Source organism: Chelonia mydas, chromosome 3 (assembly GCF_015237465.2).
Source record: "Chelonia mydas isolate rCheMyd1 chromosome 3, rCheMyd1.pri.v2, whole genome shotgun sequence".
Taxonomy (NCBI): domain Eukaryota; kingdom Metazoa; phylum Chordata; order Testudines; family Cheloniidae; genus Chelonia; species Chelonia mydas.
In genome coordinates this window covers 110,509,297-110,531,805 of record NC_057851.1, presented here as the reverse complement: position 1 = coordinate 110,531,805, position 22,509 = coordinate 110,509,297, and the positions used below count along the sequence as shown (strand labels likewise).

The 22,509-nt window shown below is 43.1% G+C and overlaps 1 protein-coding gene across 9 annotated transcripts in view; it reads right to left on the bottom strand.

The window, feature by feature from the left end:
- Nucleotides 1–22,509, bottom strand: part of PLEKHG1 (pleckstrin homology and RhoGEF domain containing G1) — a 215,788-nt gene that overhangs the window by 21,516 nt on the left and 171,763 nt on the right. For 8 of the 9 annotated variants that reach the window (XM_043543149.1, XM_037894979.2, XM_037894978.2 and 5 more), the window contains 6 exons: nucleotides 8,144–8,190; nucleotides 7,566–7,716; nucleotides 5,370–5,501; nucleotides 2,208–2,390; nucleotides 2,016–2,111; nucleotides 1,697–1,783 (listed from right to left, as the gene is read on the bottom strand). In XM_043543149.1, the coding sequence (XP_043399084.1) occupies nucleotides 1,697–1,783; nucleotides 2,016–2,111; nucleotides 2,208–2,390; nucleotides 5,370–5,501; nucleotides 7,566–7,716; nucleotides 8,144–8,190 (696 nt within the window). Of the gene's footprint in view, nucleotides 1–1,696; nucleotides 1,784–2,015; nucleotides 2,112–2,207; nucleotides 2,391–5,369; nucleotides 5,502–7,565; nucleotides 7,717–8,143; nucleotides 8,191–15,920; nucleotides 16,358–22,509 lie in introns of those variants that run through there. The other variant, XM_037894983.2, reaches the window with a different exon arrangement.

The window sequence follows — 22,509 nt, the reverse complement described above, 5'->3', positions numbered from 1 at the left end:
TAGGTGACTTCTGGGTACTCTTCTGGCTCTGTCAGTCTGTTTCTTCACTTCAGCAGGTGGGTACTGTAGTTGTAAGAATGCTTGATAGAGATCTTGTAGGTGTTTGTCTCTGTCTGAGGGGTTGGAGCAAATGCGGTTGTATCGTAGAGCTTGGCTGTAGACAATGGATCGTGTGATCTGGATGAAAGTTGGAGGCATGTAGGTAGGCATAGCAGTCAGTAGGTTTCCGGTATAGGGTGGTGTTTATGTGACCATCGCTTATTAGCACCGTAGTGTCCAGGAAGTGGATCTCTTGTGTGGACTGGTCCAGGCTGAGGTTGATGGTGGGATGGAAATTGTTGAAATCATGGTGGAATTCCTCAAGGGCTTCTTTTCCATGGGTCCAGATGATGAAGATGTCATCAATATAGCGCAAGTAGAGTAGGGGCATTAGGGGACGAGAGCTGAGGAAGCGTTGTTCTAACTCAGCCATAAAAATGTTGGCATACTGTGGGGCCATGCGGGTACCCATAGCAGTGCCGCTGATTTGAAGGTATACATTGTCCCCAGTTATGGGTGAGGACAAAGTCACAAAGTTCAGCCACCAGGTTTGCCGTGACATTATCGGGGATACTGTTCCTGATGGCTTGTAGTCTATCTTTGTGTGGAATGTTGGTGTAGAGGGCTTCTACATCCATAGTGGCTAGGATGGTGTTTTCAGGAAGATCACCAATGGATTGTAGTTTCCTCAGGAAGTCAGTGGTGTCCCGAAGATAGCTAGGAGTGCTGGTAGCGTAGGGCCTGAGGAGGGAGTCTACATAGCCAGACAATCCATAAGTGCAAATTATTTCTCAGGGCTTCAAAGGGATAAGTTTAAGATTACTCTTTGTGATACAAGCAAGATGTTGTATTTGGGTAGGAGACTTGGGTAGAAAATGTTTTTAAAAATTCTATTAAGGACTAAATAGAGTTTAAGATTAATAAGTAGCTTGGTATAAATGTATCTTATAGTGTGTGTTCAGTTTTCTATTATAATGTTCATTATATTACAAATATGGGACGATATCCTTCCATCAGTTTTTATGCAAAACTGACATTGACTCCAGTGGGTGTTCTACATACAATGACAAGATCAAGCCCATAGCTTTTTTCTAAGGCCTTGTCATCAGCTGGGTGTAGGCAATTCCAGAAATACATTGCTTGAGCTATACCAAGGTCACTGCACCAGTGCAAACCCCCAGAGCAGAAGTACTACACTAGCATAAAAAGTGACTTACATCAGTCCAGTTTACCCCAGTTTTAAACCAAGCTAAATTACACTGATGCAAGTCACTTTTTACACCGGTGCTGTGTATCTACACTACAGGTTTACTCTGGTGCAGCTACCCTGGTATAACTACAGGTGCAAAAGGACAAATCCCAGGGTAGACAAAGAGTATGACAAACCGATGAGATTCTAGGTTTCGTGTGCCAACTCCAGTAGATGTTTTTGCTGGAACTTTTCCCTTTCAGCTTTATGAATCGTCTGAAGATGTAAAAAAAATAAAATAAAAAAAACCAAAAAACATATTACCTGAATTCCATTTCATTCACATAGAGAGGACTTTCGATATCAAAAGCTGCTTCCAAATTGTCTTGTGACTGTCTGCTAATACAAGTGCCTTAAATAATACAAATATTATTATTAATACAAAGATTAGAGAGTTAGTTTATTTACCTTAGCAGGAATTTTAGCAGGGTGATTTTCTAGAATTAATCTCTTCAAGTGAAGAATCCAAAGGCGTTTATCTTGTTGTGATTTAGCCTGTTGTAAAATCATGAGATAGTCAAATTACTCATTACTGTAGCCACTCAGGGATGGGAGACTATAAATACAGGGGTGTACATGAGTACCTAAGGGCAAAATCTGGCCCCCTGTTACCACAAATATTAGGGGAGATGGGCTTTAAATACAGAAAATTGGGTGAATGTTTTATTTGACATCATATGTAACAACATGTAAGGTTATGTTCAGAGCAGGGAGGTTTCTGTCATACCTGCACTGTGTGCTGCATCTTGGGGTTTTTGTAGTGGAAGACACTAAAGCTAAGTGGTTCCTTTGGTATTACTTCAACAAGCATGAGATTGCCACACTGTACAGAGAGAAGAGATAGTGAATCACAAAGGAGAGTATAAAGAAAGCTGGAAATTGGTTCAATCAGCACATTACAATGTGTTCCATGACATACCAATATATGAGCTTTGTATGTAAACATTTCTTCTCTCTTCTTTGTAATAAGCAGCAGTTTGTCAAAGAGGAACAAAGTGCGCTCATTTTTGGCTCGTTGAATGCGGAATGTTCCTTCTAAAACCAGCTCCCCATAGCTAGTGAGATCTGGCCCTTTCCAGTTAGTGAGTAAACTTTGTATCTCCTGAAACAGAGAAAACAATGCACCTTCTGAACAGTATTTTATTAAATGAGTTTTACATTCAAAGTATGATCTACTGAGGACATTAGGACATGTTCTATTTCAACTAGAGCTGAGTGAAATTTTTTGACAAAACACTTTTCTGTGAAAAATGAAAATGTACTGACACCAAAACATTTAGCAAATTCATGTTGACTTTGCTTAATTATTTTGGTAAAAAACCTAAGAAAATTCTGAAATTTTTATTTTCAAAATGAAATATTTTGAATTTTCAGTTCAAAGCAATTTTTAATTTCAAAATTATCTTTAATTTTAATTAAAAAAAAACAAAACATTTTTAAATGGTCAAAATTGAAATGAAATGGTTCAATTTTAACATAACAATGCATTTTGTTCAATCCAAAACTTACTTTATTTTATTTTTCTGTTCAATGAAAATTCATTTTCAGTTCAATCCAAAACAATTTTTGCCCCAATTTTTCAGAATTACCAGCAAACTGAAAAATCTGTTATTAGCTCAGTTCTATTGACAACCTATGTTTAACAATGTAAAATTCCCACGTGACGGCTGTTTAAGGGCCTATGTGAAAAGAGTTAGGGGTCTTCATGGTGGATGATAGGTGTCCGCATTACAAAAACTACCATCACAATTAGTTGAATGGGCACCCTTGTTGCCATTCACAGCAGAGATGACAAGGACTGAAGTGCACGGAGATTGAATTTTGGCAATGTTGCTACCTTGCAGTATCATTACCTGTCCTGTGAAGAACTATAAAACTTCAGTTGCTAGGACTGTTAATCTAGCACTTCTCACCAGCACTAAAAATCACTAACTCTTTTTAGTTGCCCAATTTTGGTCCAATTTTTCTTAATATTCTTTCTCCATGTGATTCTTGTTATTGGTGATTGGCCTAGCAGGAGTTAGATGTAGGCAACCTGGAGAATAAAAAAATAATTTACAAATATGGACTCCAGCTTGCACTGCTCCCCAACCCAGTCTGAAATGGTCCAGATTTGGTGACCTTCTGAGAAGGCTGCAAAAGACATCTGTTTGACTGGGTTTGGGGAGAAAGCTGAGGGCATGCTTTCTAGATGATGGAAGGGGAGATGACTGGCTGAGTTTCTATTGAATTGATCATTCAATGTGGCTGAGATATATTTGTGTTGCTAATGGTATGTTTGGGTGACAACATAGTTATTATTTAAATAAAAATAATTAATACATACAAATAAACATAGGATAGCACAGTGATAGCCTTAAGAAAATGAAGCTCTACACTATTGCGCTCTCCTTTCCTTGTTTCTTCTAGTTCCTTGTTCTCCAACTCCATTGACATAACTTCTATAAGCATGACATCTTACATATCAGGTGCTAGTAACCCAGGATTAGACCCCACCAACACTGAGGACATTTTCAAAAAATTTCCAACCAAAGCTAGCACTGCTTTAACTCTGGTGGTGATAGCAATGTGGGGGAAAATGTCCCTATTACAGATATGACCCTATAGAATTATATTTCTGAGATAGCACGATTCTGTGGCCTGCGTTGTGTAGGAGGTCAGACTAGATGATCATAATGGTCCCTTCTGACCTTAATATCTATGAATCTATGAGCTATGAGCTTCTTTCAAATAGCACAGTGATTGCTGTACATCTAACAATACATTGAAGCAACATTTCTGGAATATACACAAGACTGTGATTAAAAAACACAATGAATGGAAAAGTTCCAATTTTATCACTTCTCTCTTGCACATCAGTTAAAGTAACTTGCACATCAGTTAAAGTGTACCCCAGAGATCAATTTATCCACTTTGGAAGAGAATTCATGCAGAAATGCAGCCATAGTAGCTGCAGAATTACAGATACTTCCTTATATGATAGTACATAGAAGAGACATCAGTACCCATGTAGAACACAGAAATTACGGTTAGAATGACAAACTGAGACGAAAGGTTTTCTCCACTCCACATTTACCAGCTCAGACTGTAAATTATTAAACTAAGTTTTCCACAGCATCTAACCAACTTTATTGCCAAGTATTTCAGATATCAATATCCATATTTATGTCAGTGACTTAGGAAAGGTTACATGGACTCAGGGAAGACATTTTAAAATGAATGATCTTTTCTTCATTTATTTATATTCCCCAATTAACATACAAATATGGGATTTAGTGAGCGCCATCTCTGCTCAGAAATACAAGAAACAAAGAATAACTTATAGATCACTTGAATGGGAGATGTCTCCTTCCCCATACCCCTGCTGGTTTCCTTAATACAATAGAAAGTGTATGCGACCCTTTGTGAGAAGGTCTGGAATCAGTGTAACTTTGAGAGGGAATGATGGTTCTTCAAAGAAAGTCTGCACAAGAAAATCTACTATAAATTACGGTGACTACCTAGGGTCACTCCCTTTTCAATAAATGCTTCATTACAGAGTAGCTGGATTTTTTTTTTTATAAGGCATATTGCTGGCTCTGACCACTTCTCTGTATATTTTACACAGCAACTCATAGGCAGATACAGCCACACTTCAATAGCTAAGAGGAAGAGACAAAATAAGCAGTAAGATGAGAACTGTCTCAAACCAAACAAAATTAAGAAGGACAAAAGTCTGAAATAGGGAACCACAGGAGTTCTCAACAAAAATATGCCCTGTGGTTAAATAGTAGTGGTGTACAATGGAAATGTCAGGACGACAGAAAAGTTATCTGTAATTCTGCAAACAAATATTTCACAGGATGCTGCATGTAAGAGAGAGTTCATTCTGAGGTTCTTCTGTAGCACCTATGACCAACATTTCTGAGTTCCAACAGACACACTCACAATATTCAACTGGAGTCTAGATATAGCAAATACAGGAACAAATTAAAACAGAGTAATAGAAAATGCTGATGGCGTATGTATTAACAGCAAAAGCAAGTCACATAGACAAGAGAAAAAGTTGCCAATAGCCCATGAAATCTCTTTGTGAACTCACCTGTAGCCTGATAGCATGTTCATGTTTCCTCTTCATGTCATTAATATGCCATGCCACTCTCTGCATTGTATCTATGGCATCTAGCACCACATCATAACCCTCAGTGTCCTTATCCAGGTGGTTTTCTATTTCCTAATGAAGAAACCAGTAAGGAGCCAGTTATTTTCAGCCTGACTTTTCAAATCAGATGTAAGGTTGACAAGGCCTTTATTGTCTTGGCATCAAAATCCCTGAATCCAGTATTGCTTCCTCTGATATTAGTGTGTTATTGTCACCAATTCGGGCTAGGCACAATTGGCAAGGCAAAGCCTTACAGCCTGTAGTACCACTGCTGATGCAAATGCACACACTAGCAGAATGAGATTTGAGCCACCAACACAGTATGTGTTAATATACACATACGTACACACACACACACACAAGTGACCATTCACCCCTAATTGGGCAGGACAGTCCCAAAATGTACATTTCAAGTCCCAGTCCTGGGCTGAATGACTCCGGAACAGCATTTGTCCCAGATTCCCTGAGCACTGCTCTGTGCCTGCCCAAGACTCAGGGTGGGAAAGTGTGTGCGGGGGCGGGGGGGGGGGAGGGGGCCCACCAGTAGCGTTACCACCTTTGAAATGCAAAAAAAATGCTCCCCACCCACCCACCTGGTAAGCTCACCGCAACTCCAATCCCCAACCATAAGGCAACTCCGCAGCCGTCCCCACCCCCCACTTCAACATCCACTTATAGTATCTAGAGAGAGAACACATATAGATAAGATTGATAACATTGTGATGTGCTTCCATAGGGTCGGGCAGACAGCTGCTGTTATTTTCAGCAGTTCTGATCTGCTATCACTTAAACTGTGGAAGTGGGAACTCTGCAGCGTCTTTAGCTGGAATTTAACATTAGATATTCCAGTGTAGTGTGCTAATAACGCAAATCTTTAGACTCACATAAAAAAAACCTGGCAGATTAAATTATTTTTCTGGCAACTGGCAAATTCATAAAAAAAAAAAACAACCAGCCAGGGTGGTCAAATACTGGGCCAGATGGTAACCCTTGGTGCCAGCCTCTTCCCGGTGGGGGGGGGGAGGGGGGCGGGGGAACAAGGGAGCCTCCCCTGTCACCATGGGGCCCTGCCCCCTACTCCTCCTCTTCCTCCCAAGGCCCTGCCCCTAGCTAGGCCAGAAGTCAGAACCAGGCAGTAGTAAGATCTGCCCAGGGAGCCCCAGACCCTCCACCTGCCCCGGGGGAAAGGGGGAGGAAGGAGGACACGGGCTGCTCTTGGACACCCCAGTCCCCCACCCAGGGCAGGTGGAGGGTCTGGGGCTCCCCTACGCGGTTCTTACCACAGCCTGGCTCCATCTCCATCTCCTGGCCTATGCAGGGGCAGGGCCTCAGGGTGAAGAGGAAGAGCAGGAGGCGAAGCCACAAGGAGGGGCAGGACTCCTGCACGTGTCCCATTTTTGCATTTTGAAAAGGTGGTCACCTTACCACCGACCCCCACACTGCCTCTTTCTAGGCCAATGCTCATTTGATTTCTGAAAACAAATGGGTGTATGTACCCTGCCTACAGAAACTTGATTACATACAGCATTAGTCTGGGGTGGGGCAGAAGGGATTCACCAGATACTTTAAAATCTCTCTGTCTTTACTTTTAATTAATTAATATGATCTTGTAACAGAAACATATGTGGAAAATGTTAACAAAGCAGGAATTTCTGAGAATGTTCTGAATTCAGTCCAGTCGCTATAGCAATGATTCCTGCTTCCCCAATCATTATTCCTCACAAAAATACAAATAAATCATGTTTATAAGTATTTATCTTCCCTTCTAACCGCCCCCAGCATTTGGACATGGAGAAAAAGAACTTTTTCATCTGAAAGAAATTTTTGCACAAAATTGCTTACTCCTGACAGCATGACACTCCCAAGCAAGATTGGAATTACAGACCGGAAAAAATCTAATTATTTGGATGCATTAACCTATTCAGTGTGTCTAAAACAATTACCATATGCTCCTCACTCAAAATGTATTTATATATTGTCAAGAGATTAGAGACAGAAAATGCTTCCACATGTAAAAAGTTGAACAACAAAAGAATACATATCTTTAAAAAATCTAGAACCTCCCGGTGTAGTAATACTGCAGGGAGGTGGAGGCACAGCAGTGCTAGATAGATATGTTTTTGTGTGGGCACTTACATGCAAAAGCAGGTGGTACTTTAAGATTCGTTGGACAGGTTTTAAAAGATATGATCCCAAAGGCAGAGAGTGTTGTAAAGCTTCTTGCCGTTCTCTGAAGAACTTGGCCAGTGTCTTGTTCCTCATGCATTCTGTTAGCACAGCCACCGATCTGAAAACATATAATAAATCTCCTTAAAGATATGCTGTTTCTGTATCTATGTACCCTTCCTTCCCCCTACTGGGAATATAAAACTCCTGCCAATCATGAAATTCCTGTATTAGTTTTGAGCCCAATCCTACTTTCCTTTCATATGCAGAACTCTTTTTGGAATTTACATTGCAGAATAAGGTCCTGATTTTATTAGTAGTAGAGGCTGATGGGGATTTATAAAATAAGAATAATAATAATCCCTTAGGATAAGTACTTTTCACTTTTTGTATCATCATGAGTTGAAAGAAAAAAAAGTCAATAACCACCTTTGTGTATATGAAAAAAATATTTTTGCTTGTATTTTAAGTGTATTCTTTACTTATACACCTTCCAAAAAGGGACAACGCAGGAAGAAAAGGCAAAAAAAGGAACAAAATATTCCTACCTTGGATAATTGGTGCAGTACTGTGTATATATGTGAAAATCTTCACTCTATGTGTAGGGAGGAAAGATTATTGAATAATCAGATTTTATCAAAACTATCTACAAACAGTAGGATCAATGCACATTTTTCATTTGACAATGTAAATTCAACCATATTGTTGCCACTTATTACACTAATATTATCCCCACCTTACAAAGTGTTTAAGGTTGTTCCTTGGCTGCTCCTTTTTGCCCAAATCCTAACTGGATGCCTGTTTTCACATCACTGCACATCCTTGGAACAACCTCCCCTGAAACATCTGCCAATCTTCCTTTCCCAGTCTTCCAAAAACTCTAAATTCAGCTATTGTACAAGCCTTGGAGTGAAAAGAAACAAACCACACTCTTTTTCTCTGTTTACTGTTCTTTATTTACTGACTTGCATGTTAAGGGTCCTATCCCATGAAGTGCTAAATTCCTTCTGTAGGCATGTGGACTGTCCTCAACTCCCACTCAAGGCATCTAGCACCTTGCAGGATCAGATTCAAACTCTTTGGGTATAGGGAACCTTATTGGTTTGGCATGTAAATATGCCACACACATAACAGTGCTATATAAATAACAGAAGTACTTGTGGCACCTTAGAGATTAACAAATTTATTTGAGCATAAGCTTTTGTGGGCTACAGCCTACTTCATCAGGTGCATAGAATGGAACATATAAGAAGAAAATATATATACATACAGAGAACATGATACTGGACTAGATGGACCATTGGTCTGACCCAGAACGGTCATTCTTATGTTCTTAAGCAATTAACTTCTGAATTTCCTGACTAATGAATCTTTTATTTTGACCTTGACATGTTTGTCACTACCTTAAAATTATTTTGCTGGCTTTATATTTTTTAAATTTAATTTTTTTTCTTTACATAAAGAAAAGACAGAAAGGAATAACTTGCATGCATGTGTGCACCTGTAGAGTTAAGGACATGTTGAGTATGCAGTTTTCAGACTGTCATAAGTAATTTCACATTTGAGCAGAGACTAAGCATGGAAAATATTAGCCACAAAGGTGGGTGTTTCAGAAAATTGTGTGTGTATGAAAACAGGAAGTTACCATTGAAGCTGTTTTCTAACTAACTTTAGTGGGGTTACCTGGCACCCATTGAAAAATGCAATTTCATAATAGCTTTTTGTATCAATTGGGTTCTAGGCGCCAGAGCCTGGTTTCCCTTGCATTCCTGCTTGCTCCAACTTCCCCCCTACTTATCATCACTTTATTTTGCATGGGACCTTAAAAACAACATTCTTTTTTTACATTTTGATGTGATGTATGACTGTCACCCTCTATCCCATGTTATTGGTGTGCAATTTATGCAGTGTTTTGGCATCCTGAGGATGAAAAAAAAAAAAAGTGTTGGGTAACTATAAAATATTTTTGAAGCAATCACTCTCCCCATCCTTGTGATTACAGGACTTAACCCTTGAATCGTAAACAAGACACCCAGATTCCACTACAGATATCTTCATAAGCTGTTCTGACACAATGCAACACAATCACCATGCCCCGGGAGTGGTTCTTTTTGAGCAGTTATAGCTCATTAATGCAAAAACCAAATATCTGTGCTGAAAGAAAGTCACAATTGTAATATTTAGAGTCCTAAGAACAGCGTCACTTCAGCAGAGGGCTCTCAGGGGATAAATGGGTTTTAGAATGGTCATTGGACAGAACGAGCACACTCAGTTGCCTGTCTTCCCAGCCACACTTCCTTCAGTTACTTCTCTCTTCCCCTCTCACCTTTTCCAGTCTCTTCACTATAAACTAGCGTGTGCCACCTTCACCATACCACTGAGTAGTATGTTACTTCACAAGTAGCCCCAATGAATCCATTGGAGCTATTTGCAAATTTAGGGACTACCCACCATGATAGAAGGGTGGTGCATTTTGGCTCTATATGTGGAGTCAATTTTGGGGACAGCTCAGTAATTATTTCAGCTTTTATCAGTTGATTTTAATGTCTTTTTTTAAAAAATCCTAATTCCAGGCCAAATTTCTCCAGGGGAATATATTTCTCACAGGACTCATTTGTTCACTAATGTGCTATGATCTGGTATTTCCTTCTAAATACCCCACATCTCTGTTACTGATCTTTGGTTTGGTCTTGACATAGATATAGTTCAATAATTTATTTTAGTCTTTCATGCTTGGACTAATTTTGCTGTTACTGCTAGTTTTCATGGTGGTTTACATATGCCCTGTATCCACACCCAGAGACAATGAGCTTGTGTCATAACCTATTAACGTACATGCTTGGAATTAACAGCTAAGGGTAAAAACCATCTCAGCTAAAAACTAGGAATCAACCCAACCTCAGCCTGTAGCAGACATTACACTGAATAGTTGCTTAAGAAAATTATAATCAATCTAGCTATCACTCTCATTAAGTCAGGAGTGCTATAAAGACAATAAATATGATGAAATTCAGTATCAATTAAAGACAGACCACTACAATACAAAAAATATCAAATGCAAGTAGGAAAAGGCAAAATATAACAAGAAATCCTACAATATTATAAGTATAGTATATTCCCATGGCCACTTAATCATAACATACAATTTATAAACATCACCACATGATTTACGTACAGCACATAACATTTTCTGGGACCAGTAATTCATAATGCTTCTCTTCTGTTCAACTGAGAAGAAGGGCTTTAAACTAGGACATGAGGGGAAGACGTTTGAGAGAGATTTGTGGAAGCTTCATGCCTCCCTTCAATAAATAGGAGCAGGAAAATCAGCTAAATTAAAATATAGTAAGGGATAATGGAACACCACAAGGTAGAAAACTGGGTGAAATCTGAGGAAAATGACTGCAATACTTGTATATGAATGCAAGGAGTCTGGGCAATAAAATGGAGGAACTGGAACTATTGGTGCAGGAGGTCAAACCAGCTATCATAGGGATTACAGAAACATGGTGGAATAGCACAGTCATGCCTCGAACACAGATAGTGAAGAGTATGTGCTGGAATAAAGGTAAAGATGGTGGGATAGTTTTATACATCAATGAAGCAATACATTGTAAAGAAATATGAAGTGATAGAATGGACAAAACAGAATCTGTTTGGGTCAAAAACACTCTGGGGAAAGATTGTAAAAGATGTCCTTTGGGGTAGTGTTGAGGGGTCTGCTATAGACTCCCAGTGTCAGACTGATATGGATAGTGATCTCTCTAATATAATTAGAGAGATAAATACTTTTGGGATGTGTGTAATAATGAGAGACTAACTTCCCAGATATAGATTAGAGAATAAATACCACTAACGTTGGTATGGCCCAGTTGTTCCTGGATGTGATAGATGACAGTTTTCTTTATCAAATCATCACTGAATCAACAAGAGGTGGAGGCAATTTTAAACTAATAAGTAGTGAGAACTTTATGGAAGAGCTTGTTATAAGAAATCTCCTTGGATTGAGTGATCATGAGTTGATTCAGTTTAAATTAAATGGAAGGATAATCAAAACCAGTGTTATGCAGCTGTGAAAAAGGCAAATGCAATCCTAGAATGTATTAGGTGAGGCATTTCCAACAGAGACAGAGGAAGTGTTAATGCTATTATACAAATAATTGGTAGGACCTCATGTGGAAAACTGTGTACAGTTCTGGTTACCCATGTTCAAGAAAGATGAATTTAAACTGGAACAGGTGCAGAGAAGGGATACTAGGATGATCAGGGGAATGGAGGGCCTGTCTTATGAGAGGAGGCTGGAAGAGCTTGGCTTGTTTAGTTTAGCAGAAAAAAAAAAGCTGAGAGGGGATATGATTGCTTTCTATAAATACATTAGGAGGGTAACAGGGAGATTGAAGAGCTATTTAAGATAAAGGATACTGTTGGCACAAGAACAAATGGATACAAACTGGCCATGAACAAATTCAGGCTGGAAATTAGAAGGTTTCTTACCACCAGCAGGGTGAGGTTCTGGAACAGCCTCCCATTAGGAATTGCAGGGGCAAACAACTTAATTACTTTTAAGAGAGCTGGACAGCTTTATGAATGTGATTGTATGATGGTGTTGCCTGTGATGGGGGGGGGAGGGGACAGAGCTCAACAGCCCTCAGGCTTGCTTCTGGTTTATAAACTTCCTAAAGCTCATGCTGCAGGGTTTCAGCCAGCCACCAGCAGGGCTCAGGAAGGGATTCCGTCCTCTCTCCCCAGCCAGTGTATTCTGGGAGGGTGGGTTTTTTAATCTCCTTCCTTTGAAGCATCAGATATGGCCATGACTGGAAATGGGACACTGGGCGGGGTGGGTCAGGGTTCTGAGGTGGAATTCTCTCTCTCAGAAGTTTAGCTGGCTGGTGCTTGCTCACATGCTCACTGTCTAACTGATCGCCCTGTGTGGGGTTGAGAAGGAATTTTCCCCCAGGTCAGATTGGCAGTGACCTTGGAGTTTTTTCACCTTTCTCTGCAGTGTGTGGGTCCGGGTCACTTGCCAGGATTATATGGGTAAATCCGATTTAACCATTTCCCTTCCATTGCCATAGCCTGGAGCAACGGTGCATCTCAACCTCTCCTATTCTCTGCCTGTGGCACATACTAGCTTAGTCTCTTGGGGGGTCTTATTTAGTTTGATCTCATTTCAGTTGTTGGGTTTATTGTGCAGGTGCCGGGTGGCCTGTGAAATACAGGTGGTCAGACTCTTCTGACCTTAAACTATGTATGACTTCATTTGACTGCCCTGCTTTTCAAACTTCATGAAAAAGGATATGTTGTAAACTTTTAATAGAAAACATTCATTGTTAAATAAAAAAAATTCGATCTAGCTTAGAGTTTTACACTGCTGCCCATCAATGTAATATCTGAGGATCTTCCTTGTAAAATCAGTAGCAACAGAGAAGTCTTCTTCATAGAATCTCTGGCACATCTCCCTTTTCAGGGTAAAATTCTGCTTTGGGCAGATAGGGTTGTCTGTTTTTTAAATAATAATAAATTTTAGTCTCACTATAAGGAAGGACAAACCTATATATTTAAAATAAAAATAAATTTTAAATAAATTAATGACAAAATAAAAATTATCTGCTTATCTAGCGAGATACCACAGAAAATTCTTACACATTCAACATTTTAAAGTCTTTTTAAAAATAGTGGCATGTACACTGTTGCCCTCGGAATTGGGCCAGACTGTACACTTTATACTCAAGGTACCTTTGGATTCACAAATGCATTTCATCACAACTAGGGCAGTATCATAACTGCATTAGATTTTAATAAGCTAGGTAAGCAGAAAGGCCAGTAGATAGTGAACCGTGAACATTTTATCTCCAGTATGGTATAATTTAGACTCATTCAAAGCTATAAATCTATCAGTCAACATCATATACTTTCCTAAATCAGTTGCAGAATTCCTTTTGATGTTTGCAAGAGCTAAACATATGGATGGAGGTCAGACTATGGGCATAAATCTGCAATTTATAGTATGCAACAATCCCGAATTCTTAGAAACATTAACATCTTATAGTGTTAAAAGCAAAGCAACCATACTATATAAACTTTCCTAGATTTTACTTATCTATTTTTAGACATGAATGTGCCTTTCAACAAGGCTCATAGCACACGTACAAAATTTAGTGAAAAATAAAATCTACCTCACTTCAGAGCTAAAGAAAGAGAACATGACCTACGAATAATCAAATCAAATTCCCTTATATTATGACCTGGTACTCATCCTCCCTCCCGCCCCCCATTTCCCCTTGCAAGAAGTCCCTGAGAGATCAGACGGCTTTGCACTGCACTTCTGAAGCCAAAATAATCAAACTCCCTGGACCTGCTTGGGATGAAAATCGCAGAGTTGAATGTTCCTCCACTGAGACTGCTTGGGTACCTGTCTCTCTACATTTACAGTAAAGACCTGTTAGCTCAAATGCCTCAGCTGATATCATCTGCTTTATAACAGATTCTAGGGAGAGGGTTGTACTACCAGGGTATGTCTTCATGACAGAGTTAGTCTGAGTTAGCCTAGCTCAGGTGGAACATTCCCACTGCAAACTGCTACTCGTACCAGACCCATCTAACTGGGATGTATTTCTAGTGCAATATCCCATGGTTCTTAGCAGTGCATTAAACTGGGCTGCTCTAGTCATTTGCCAGGTGCTCAGTCTCTCTAACCTAGCAGGGAGCTGCTGTCCATGCCAGTGACACGAGAACAATACTTTATGTAAATAACTTCCAAGGAAAGTTACTCATTACTAAAACAGACTGTTCTGAAGGTGAAAGCAAACAGAATTGGGCAGCAAGAACTTTTAATGAGAATCTCCCTAAGGAATTCAGTCTGCAAACCACAGTGATTCATAGAGCACCTGAGTGACTTTCCTGCCTCTGTTTCTTTTCTGCCCACTAAACAAAAATGTCATTTGGGATACATTTCCCCAATGTATTTCTTACTGATAGACAAGGTGAGTGAGGTGATATCTTTTATTATATTAACTTCTGTTGGTGAGAAAGACAAGCTTTTCAACTACCACGGAGCTCTTCTTCAGATCTTACTGGTGTCACGCCACAGCTTTACCAGAAGGGGATGCCAGGTTTTGGCCAGGTTTTGACAGCATGGCAGAGGGATTTCTTGGACAGTATCTATGTGCAAATGTTGTGAAAGTGAAGCAAAACTGGAGCAGACAAACGTGGGGTTAAAATGCAGTACAAATGAAGGGAGCAGTTAGACAAGAAAATACAGCCCATATAGAACTGTGGGATAGGACTGGAGGAATAACTGCACCCAGGTTTGATTAGCCTGTGTTCTTGCTGCAAAACAAGTAGGTTGCCAGCCCGGGCTGAAGTGAAACCCAAGTTAAATCATGTACCCTGAGCCATGCCTGTTAGCTTGGGCTTAAAGCACCCTCAAGATCGGGTTAGATGTTTTTCTGTGTGGATGGAAGGGAGGCACCTGGGCTACAGCCCAGGCTAACTTTGCAGTGAAGACATAACCATCCCACACACCCCCTCCCCCCCACAACCCAGAGCCCAAACCACAAAGACTAAACTTAACACTTTGCATTGCACACAGAAATAGTTAGGAAGCCAGCAAAGTAATGAAATAATGTGTTTCTGTGAATATTTTAAACCAGAGGAATCCCACTACTGGGGAACCTACACAGCAGCTAACTAACTGGACTATATCCCTTACAGAGTTCTGAAACCCAATTGTATCCTTGTGTGGAAGCTAAGATGAACACTGGCCTATGCAACAGCAGGAAAAGGTCTGACCAAGCCAAAGTTGTTATATTTATCTCTGCAATCACCAAACTGGATTTAAAGTGTGGCATGACAGGGTCAGGCCAGATGGCTACAGAAGAGTGATTTTTTTTCAAGTCAGGTTTGAGGCTTTATTGCCAAACTAAGGAAAGTGACTTTCCAAGACATAAGAACTCATATGCAAGCTTACATAATCTAAGTTTAAAGATACTGTTTAAAGCTACAGCCCATAGAATGTCTTAATTTTAAATACACATTTCCTGCTAAGTATTGTATAGAACACCCGATACATGCGGTATGGGGGGGTGGGGGGGGGGAAGCATACAGAAACTTAAACATTGGTTTTTTTCTTTTAAAAACAGAAACCAATTTGCTTATCGAAACATTCCTCTGGATACACAAATATTACATATATATGTGCCTCAAAAACAGTCAAAATAATATTTTACTGAAAAGATCTCAATTCCAACAAAACTACATTTTTTTCATTGGCTGCACTCAGGATTGTTAGTAAAGACGCAAGTATGAAATAAAAGTCAGTAGTACCTTGCCACGGTGTCCAGTTCAAATAACAGTTGGCTAACAGACATCTCTTGAGCACCTCCACTGGAGAAGGCAGATACATCAGTCCCAGATTAAGGAGATCCCTTTTCCCTGGGTAAGGTGACAGGGACTGTTCCAGAACAAGCAGGAACTTGCTGGAACCAGTTAAGGCAGGCAGGCTAATTAGGACACCTGGAGCCAATTAAGAAGGAGCTGCTAGAATCAATTAGGGCAGGCTGCCTAATCAGGGCACCTGTGTTTAAAAAGGACCTCACTTCAGTTAGGGAGAGGCGTTTGCGGAGCTGGGAGTGAGAGGATGTGCTACTGGAGGACTAAGGAGTACAAGTGTTATCAGACACTGGGAGAAAGGTGGTGTTGGGAGGAGGCCATGGGGAAGTAGTCCAGGGAGCTGTAGCGGTTACAGGAGGCACTCTAGACAGCTGCAATCCACAGGGCCCTGGGCTGGAACCTGGAGTAGAGGATGGGCCCGGGTTCCCCCCAAACCTCCCAACTCCTGATCAGACACAGGAGGAGTTGACCTGGACTGTGGGTTCCACCAGAGGGGAGGTCTCTGGGCTGTTCCCCGACCTACATGGTGGATCAGCAGAGACTGCGGGGGTTGTTCTTCTCTTTTTCCCATGCCGCCAGTGATGAGGTTATCTATGGCTGTGAATCTCTGAGGCAAGCAAATCTGCCAATAAGCGCAGGACCCACCAAGGTAGAGGAGGAACTTTGTCACAACTGGTGTGAGGGGTGGGATTTGGTGTGCACAGCGCAGTGGACGAAGGAGGGTGTTGTTTTAAAAAAAAAAAAAAAAAGAGGAGAGAGTTTATTTTTTTTTAACCACAATGGAAGACGTAGTGCAGGCACTGATACAAGCCACAGCTGCCCAGGAGGAGGCTGCCCATGTCCAGGCAGCTGCCCAACAGGAGGCAGTACGGCTGTAGCACGAGACCAATCGCTTGTTGATGGACCAGGCCGCTCAAGACCGTACTATGTTGCGGGAACCGGTAAACCAAGTGAAGGCCCTTACAGAGATGAACCGTGGCCATGATGGGACGCGGATCAGACGGGCCAGCAATTGCCTGTAGGAAGTGACATGGGAGGATGACATAGAGGCATACCTCCTAGCCTTTGAGAGGACAGCCCTACGGGAGGTTTGGCCTCGAGATCAGTGGTCTGGCATCCTCACCCCATTCCTGTGTGGGGAGGCCCAGAAGGCCTACTATGATCTGTTTGAAGAGGCTGCGGCAGACTACCCCCAGCTGAAAGCAGAGATCCTGGCCAGATCTGGGGTAACGACTGCAGTGCAGGCCCACCGGTATCACGAGTGGAGGTATCAGGAAAACAAAACCCCATGGTCCCAATTATATGACCTCATCCATCTTGCACGAAAGTGGTTGTGAACTGAGTCCCGGAGTCTGGAAGAAATGCTAGAGGTTCTGGTCACCAACCGATACATGAGGGAACTACCGCCAGACCTTCGCGCCTGGGTAAGCCAGAACGAACCCTCCACTTACAACAAGGTTGTCGCACTGGTAGAGAGGCGAAGGACGGCGAGGGAGCTGATCCGACCAGTTAAGGAAGAGGCACCCCGGATTAAACTAGCAGCACCAAGCCCTAGAGTTTGGAAGACTGGGCCACCAGGAGGGCCCAGGTAGAAAAAGAGACGGGCTGAAGGCCCACCAGAGGCCACAAAGAGTCAGAGCATGGAGGAGGAAGAGGATCATGATGTTAGACTGCCCAAACCAAGAGACTGGGAAATGCCTAGGGCCCCATACAGATATTACGCCTGTGGGGAGTGGGGACACATAGCTGCACAGTGTCCCAATGCCGAGGAGCCTATGCAGTGCAACCTGGGGAACTGGGCAGACCCATGCTCCCTAATCCACCTTGTGGGGTCTCACTAACCCCACATATGTACCCCAGACCAGTGAAACTAAATGGGGTAGAGACCACGGCACTGATTGATTCGGGAAGTGCTATCACACTTATCTCTGGGAAGCTCGTGAAGTGTAGTCAGCTGCTGCAGGCTAAACGTACGGGGATAACGTGTCCATGGGACAGTTAGTTACTACCCCATCATCCCAGTAAAAATCGAGATCCAAGGGAACACTACTGAGGTAGCAGCAGGTGTCGTCCCTAAACTCCCATACCCAGTGCTCATAGGGAGGGACTTCCCAGGATTTGGAAACTTACTCCCAGTAGGGGGATTGGAGAAAGAGGGGAACCCTGAAATTAGTGAGGCATCCACAGTAGATTGTCAACCCCCAGCCTTCTCTGAAATATCCCCAGATTTGTTCTCCACTCCCAGACAGGGTAGAAAGATGAAAAGGGAAAGAAGGGTAGCTAAGGCCTTGAGAATCCGAATACTGACCCAAAGCCAGAGGGTCGCTCTCGTAGGTAGGCAGACCCAAGCAGCTGAAAAGGAGGCCGCCCAGGAGGAAGAAGCACCCGAGTCTGACTCCCACCCTAACACCTCTGAACCAGCAGAGGCAACAGAGACCGGCCCCTTAGATGTTGGGCAGATTAGCCCCAGGAGAGGAAATTTTGGACGGGACCAGGCTGAAGACCCAAGGTACGACAACATTAGGAAGGAAGTGACCGAAATAGATGGGGTCCCCGTGGAAGGGAAAACCCAGGGACCAGGACCCTACTTCATAATGAAGAATCTCTTGTACCGGGTTGCACAAGTACAGGGGCAGAAGGTACAGAGTCTAGTACCTCAAAAACACCAGAACACTGTATTAAATCTTGCCCATAGTCATCTTTTTGGGGTGCATTTGGGGGTAGAGAAGACCCTGGCACGAGTCCTACGATGATTCTTCTGGCCCGGAGTACATGAAGAAGTGCAGAGGTACTGTGCGTCCTGCCCAGAGTGTCAGCTGCACAGTCTCCGTCCCCACTTGAGGACACCCTTAGTACCCCTTCCCATCATAGAGCGAATAGCCATGGACCTAGTGGGCCTTTGGTAGCCCCACTTGGGTAAAGATCCCCACCAGCTCTTTGGCTATCATTTTAGAAGCCGCGTTCCACAGGGGGACGGCTTCTGGGTAGCGAGTAGCATAGTCCAAAACAACCACTATATATTGGTGGCCCTGAGTCGTCTTCTCCAAGACGACTTCTGAGAAGACGACTCAGGGCCACCAATATATAGTGGTTGTTTTGGACTATGCTACTTGCTACCCAGAAGCCGTCCCCCTGTGGAACGCGGCCTCTAAAATGATAGCCAAAGAGCTGGTGGGGATCTTTACCCAAGTGGGGCTACCAAAGGAGATATTAACAGACCAAGGAACCCCACTTATGTCAAAGCTAATGAAGGACCCCTGAGAACTTCAGTCTGTCATCCACAGACCGATGGGCTGGTAGAAAGGTTTAACCGAAACTTCAAGCCTATGATAAGGAAGGTGGTAAGTTGGGATGGGAAGGATTGGGACACCCTACTACCTTACCTTATGTTCGCCATCTGGGAGGTACCTCAGGCCTCAACTGGGTTTTCTCCCTTTGAGTTATTATATGGGCATCATCCCTGTGGCATACTAGATATCGCCAAAGAGATCTGGGAAGAAGAACCCAATGACGGGAGAAATATAATTGAACATATATTGCAGATGCGAGACTGGATAGCCCAGGTCACCCCTATTGTACGGGAACATTTAGAAAAGACGCAGGAGGCTCAGCAAACTCATTACAATCGCCAGGCAAAAGTCCGACAGTTCCAACCAGGGGATCGGGTGATGGTGTTGGTACCCATGGCAGAAAGCAAGCTTCTAGCCCAATGGCAGGGGCCCATGAGGTGGTTGAACCCGTGGGGGAAGTAACCTACAAGGTGCGGCAGCCAGGATGCTGGAAACAAGAACAGATTTATCACATTAATCTCTTGAAACCTTGGCACCAGCGAGAGGTCAGTGTGGTGGCCCAAGAGGCCCCAATCCAGGGAAATAACCTACATGAGCAGATCAGGATATCCCCTGATCTGACACCGAACAGGAAGAAGAAGGAACTGAGATGATCAGCCGGTACCAGGATGTGTTTTCAACCAAACCAGGCCGGACCACCGAAGCATATCACCACATTATCACAGACCCTGGGACAAAGGTAACTTTAAGGCCCTACCGGGTCCCAGTGGCAAAAAGGGAGGCGATCAAGGCAGAGGTAAAAAGGGTGTTGGAACTAGGAGTCACTGAAGAATCCCACAGTCAATGGTCGAGCCCGATTGTGTTGGTGCCCAAACCTGATGGCACCACTAGGTTTTGTAATGACTTTCGCCTGCTGAACAAGATATTCAAATTTGATGCATACCCCATATCCTGCATTGATGAGTTAGTTGACCGCCGGGGCAATGCCCGATTTTTGACCACCCTTGATTTAACAAAGGGATACTGGCAGATTCCCCTTGCCCGAGATGCAAAAGAAAAGATGGCAGTCTCTACACCAGAGGGTCTGTTTCAATATACTGTTCTTCCTTTTGGACTGCATGGGGCACCTGCCACCTTCCAGCGTCTTATGGACAAGCTCCTGCGGCCCTATACCAGTTTGCAGCTGCATACATGGATGACATAATTATCCATACCACCGACTGGGAGACCCACTTGGAAAAGGTGGAAGGAATCCTGGACATCCTAAGACAGGCTGGCCTTACAGCTAATCCAGCCAAGTGCGCTATAGGGCTAGCCAAGGCTAAATACCTTGGCTACATTGTAGGAAGGGGCATGGTCAAGCCCCAACTAAACAAACTGGAGGCTATCCAAAATTGGCCCCGTCCAAATTGGAAAAAGGAAGTCCGGGCATTCCTGGGTGTGGTGGGGTACTACCGATGATTTATTCCCCATTTCGCCACCAGAGCAAGTCCCCTGACAGACCTGATAAAAGCCTGTGGTCCAGACATGGTGAAGTGGACAGATGCCGCAGAGAAAGCATGCGTGGATCTACACACAGCCCTCTGCAGTAACCCTGTGCTTATAGCCCCAGATTTCAACAAAATTCATTTTACAGACAGATGCATCTGAAGTAGGATTGGGAGCTGTCCTATCGCAGATGGTCGGAGACGAAGAACACCCGATCCTCTGCCTCAGCAGGAGACTCCTCCCGAGAGAGCAGAAGTATGCTGTGGTTGAGAGAGAGAGTGCCTAGCTGTGAAATGGCCATGGAAACACTATGTTATTATCATCTGTGACGACGATTTATCCTTGTGACTGACCATGCACCTCCAGTGGATGCAGCGAAATAAAGAGAAGAACGCAAGGGTGACCAGATGGTTCTTGTCCCTACAACCTTTTCAATTCACCATACAACACCGGGCTGGAAGCCACCATGGCAATGCAGATGGTTTGCCACGGGTACACTGCCTGACGTCCCAAGTTGCCCAACCTCGTGTTGTTGAGCAGAGTGCAGGGATATGTGACAGGATCTGGCCAGATGGCTACAGAAGAGTGATAAAAGGCAGATATATTAGTCCCAGATTAAGGAGATCCCTTTTCCCTGGGTAAGGTGACAGGGGCTGTTCCAGAACAAGCAGGAACTTGCTGGAACCAGTTAAGGGCAGGCAGGCTAATTAGGACACCTGGAGCCAATTAAGAAAAAGCTGCTAGAATCAATTAGGGCAGGCAGGCTAATCAGGGCACCTGGGTTTAAAAAGGACCTCACTTCAGTTTGGGAAAGGTGCATGAGGAGCTGGGAGTGAGAGGACGTGCTGCTGGAGGACTGAGGAATACAAGCGTTATCAGACACCAGGAGGAAGGTCCTGTGGTGAGGATAAAGGTGGTGTTGGGAAGAGGCCATGGGGAAGTAGCCCAGGGAGTTGTAGCAGTTACAGGAGGCACTAGACAGCTGCAATCCACAGGGCCCTGGGCTGAAACCTGGAGTAGAAGGCGGGCCCGGGTTCCCCCAAACATCCCAACTCCTGGTCGGACACAGGAGGAGTTGACCTGGACTGTGGGTTCCACCAGAGGGGAGGTCTCTGGGCTGTTCCCCGACCTACATGGTGGATCGGCAGAGACTGCGGGGGTGGTTCTTCTCTTTTCCCCCATGCTGGCCAGTGATGAGGTTATCTGAGTGAACGGCAGATTTGAGCCATGGAAGTGGCCATACTGAGGGCTGCCATGAATCTCTGAGGCAAGCTTATCTGCCAATAAGTGCAGGACCCACCAAGGTAGAGGAGGAACTTTGTCACAGTAGTCATCTCTGCTTGGAGTCTGAAATCACCTTGTATGAGCCCACAGTTGCCAGGAAGTGTGTGTGTTCCCTCACCAACCCAAAAAAGCTCCTTACATGGACTATGAAGCCTCCTTAATCAACAAGCCTTGGCTACCTCAGTGCCACCTGTAAGAAAAACCTCAGTCAATTCAGCAAGGATTTCAGATGCAATAGAACAACCTGTACACCTCAACTATACTTTGCTTATGCTTAGCTCCACCCAAGAGTAACACACAAGGCGAATACTGTCAAATTTTATTTGGAATAGGATGTCTCCTACACCTAACATCAGGCAAAAACAACCTCTCCAATCCTCTCTCAACTCTTGCTGCTGTGTGGTTTTATATATATATATACATAAAAAGCACTTTAAAAGAAAAAGAAAAAAAGGTAAAAG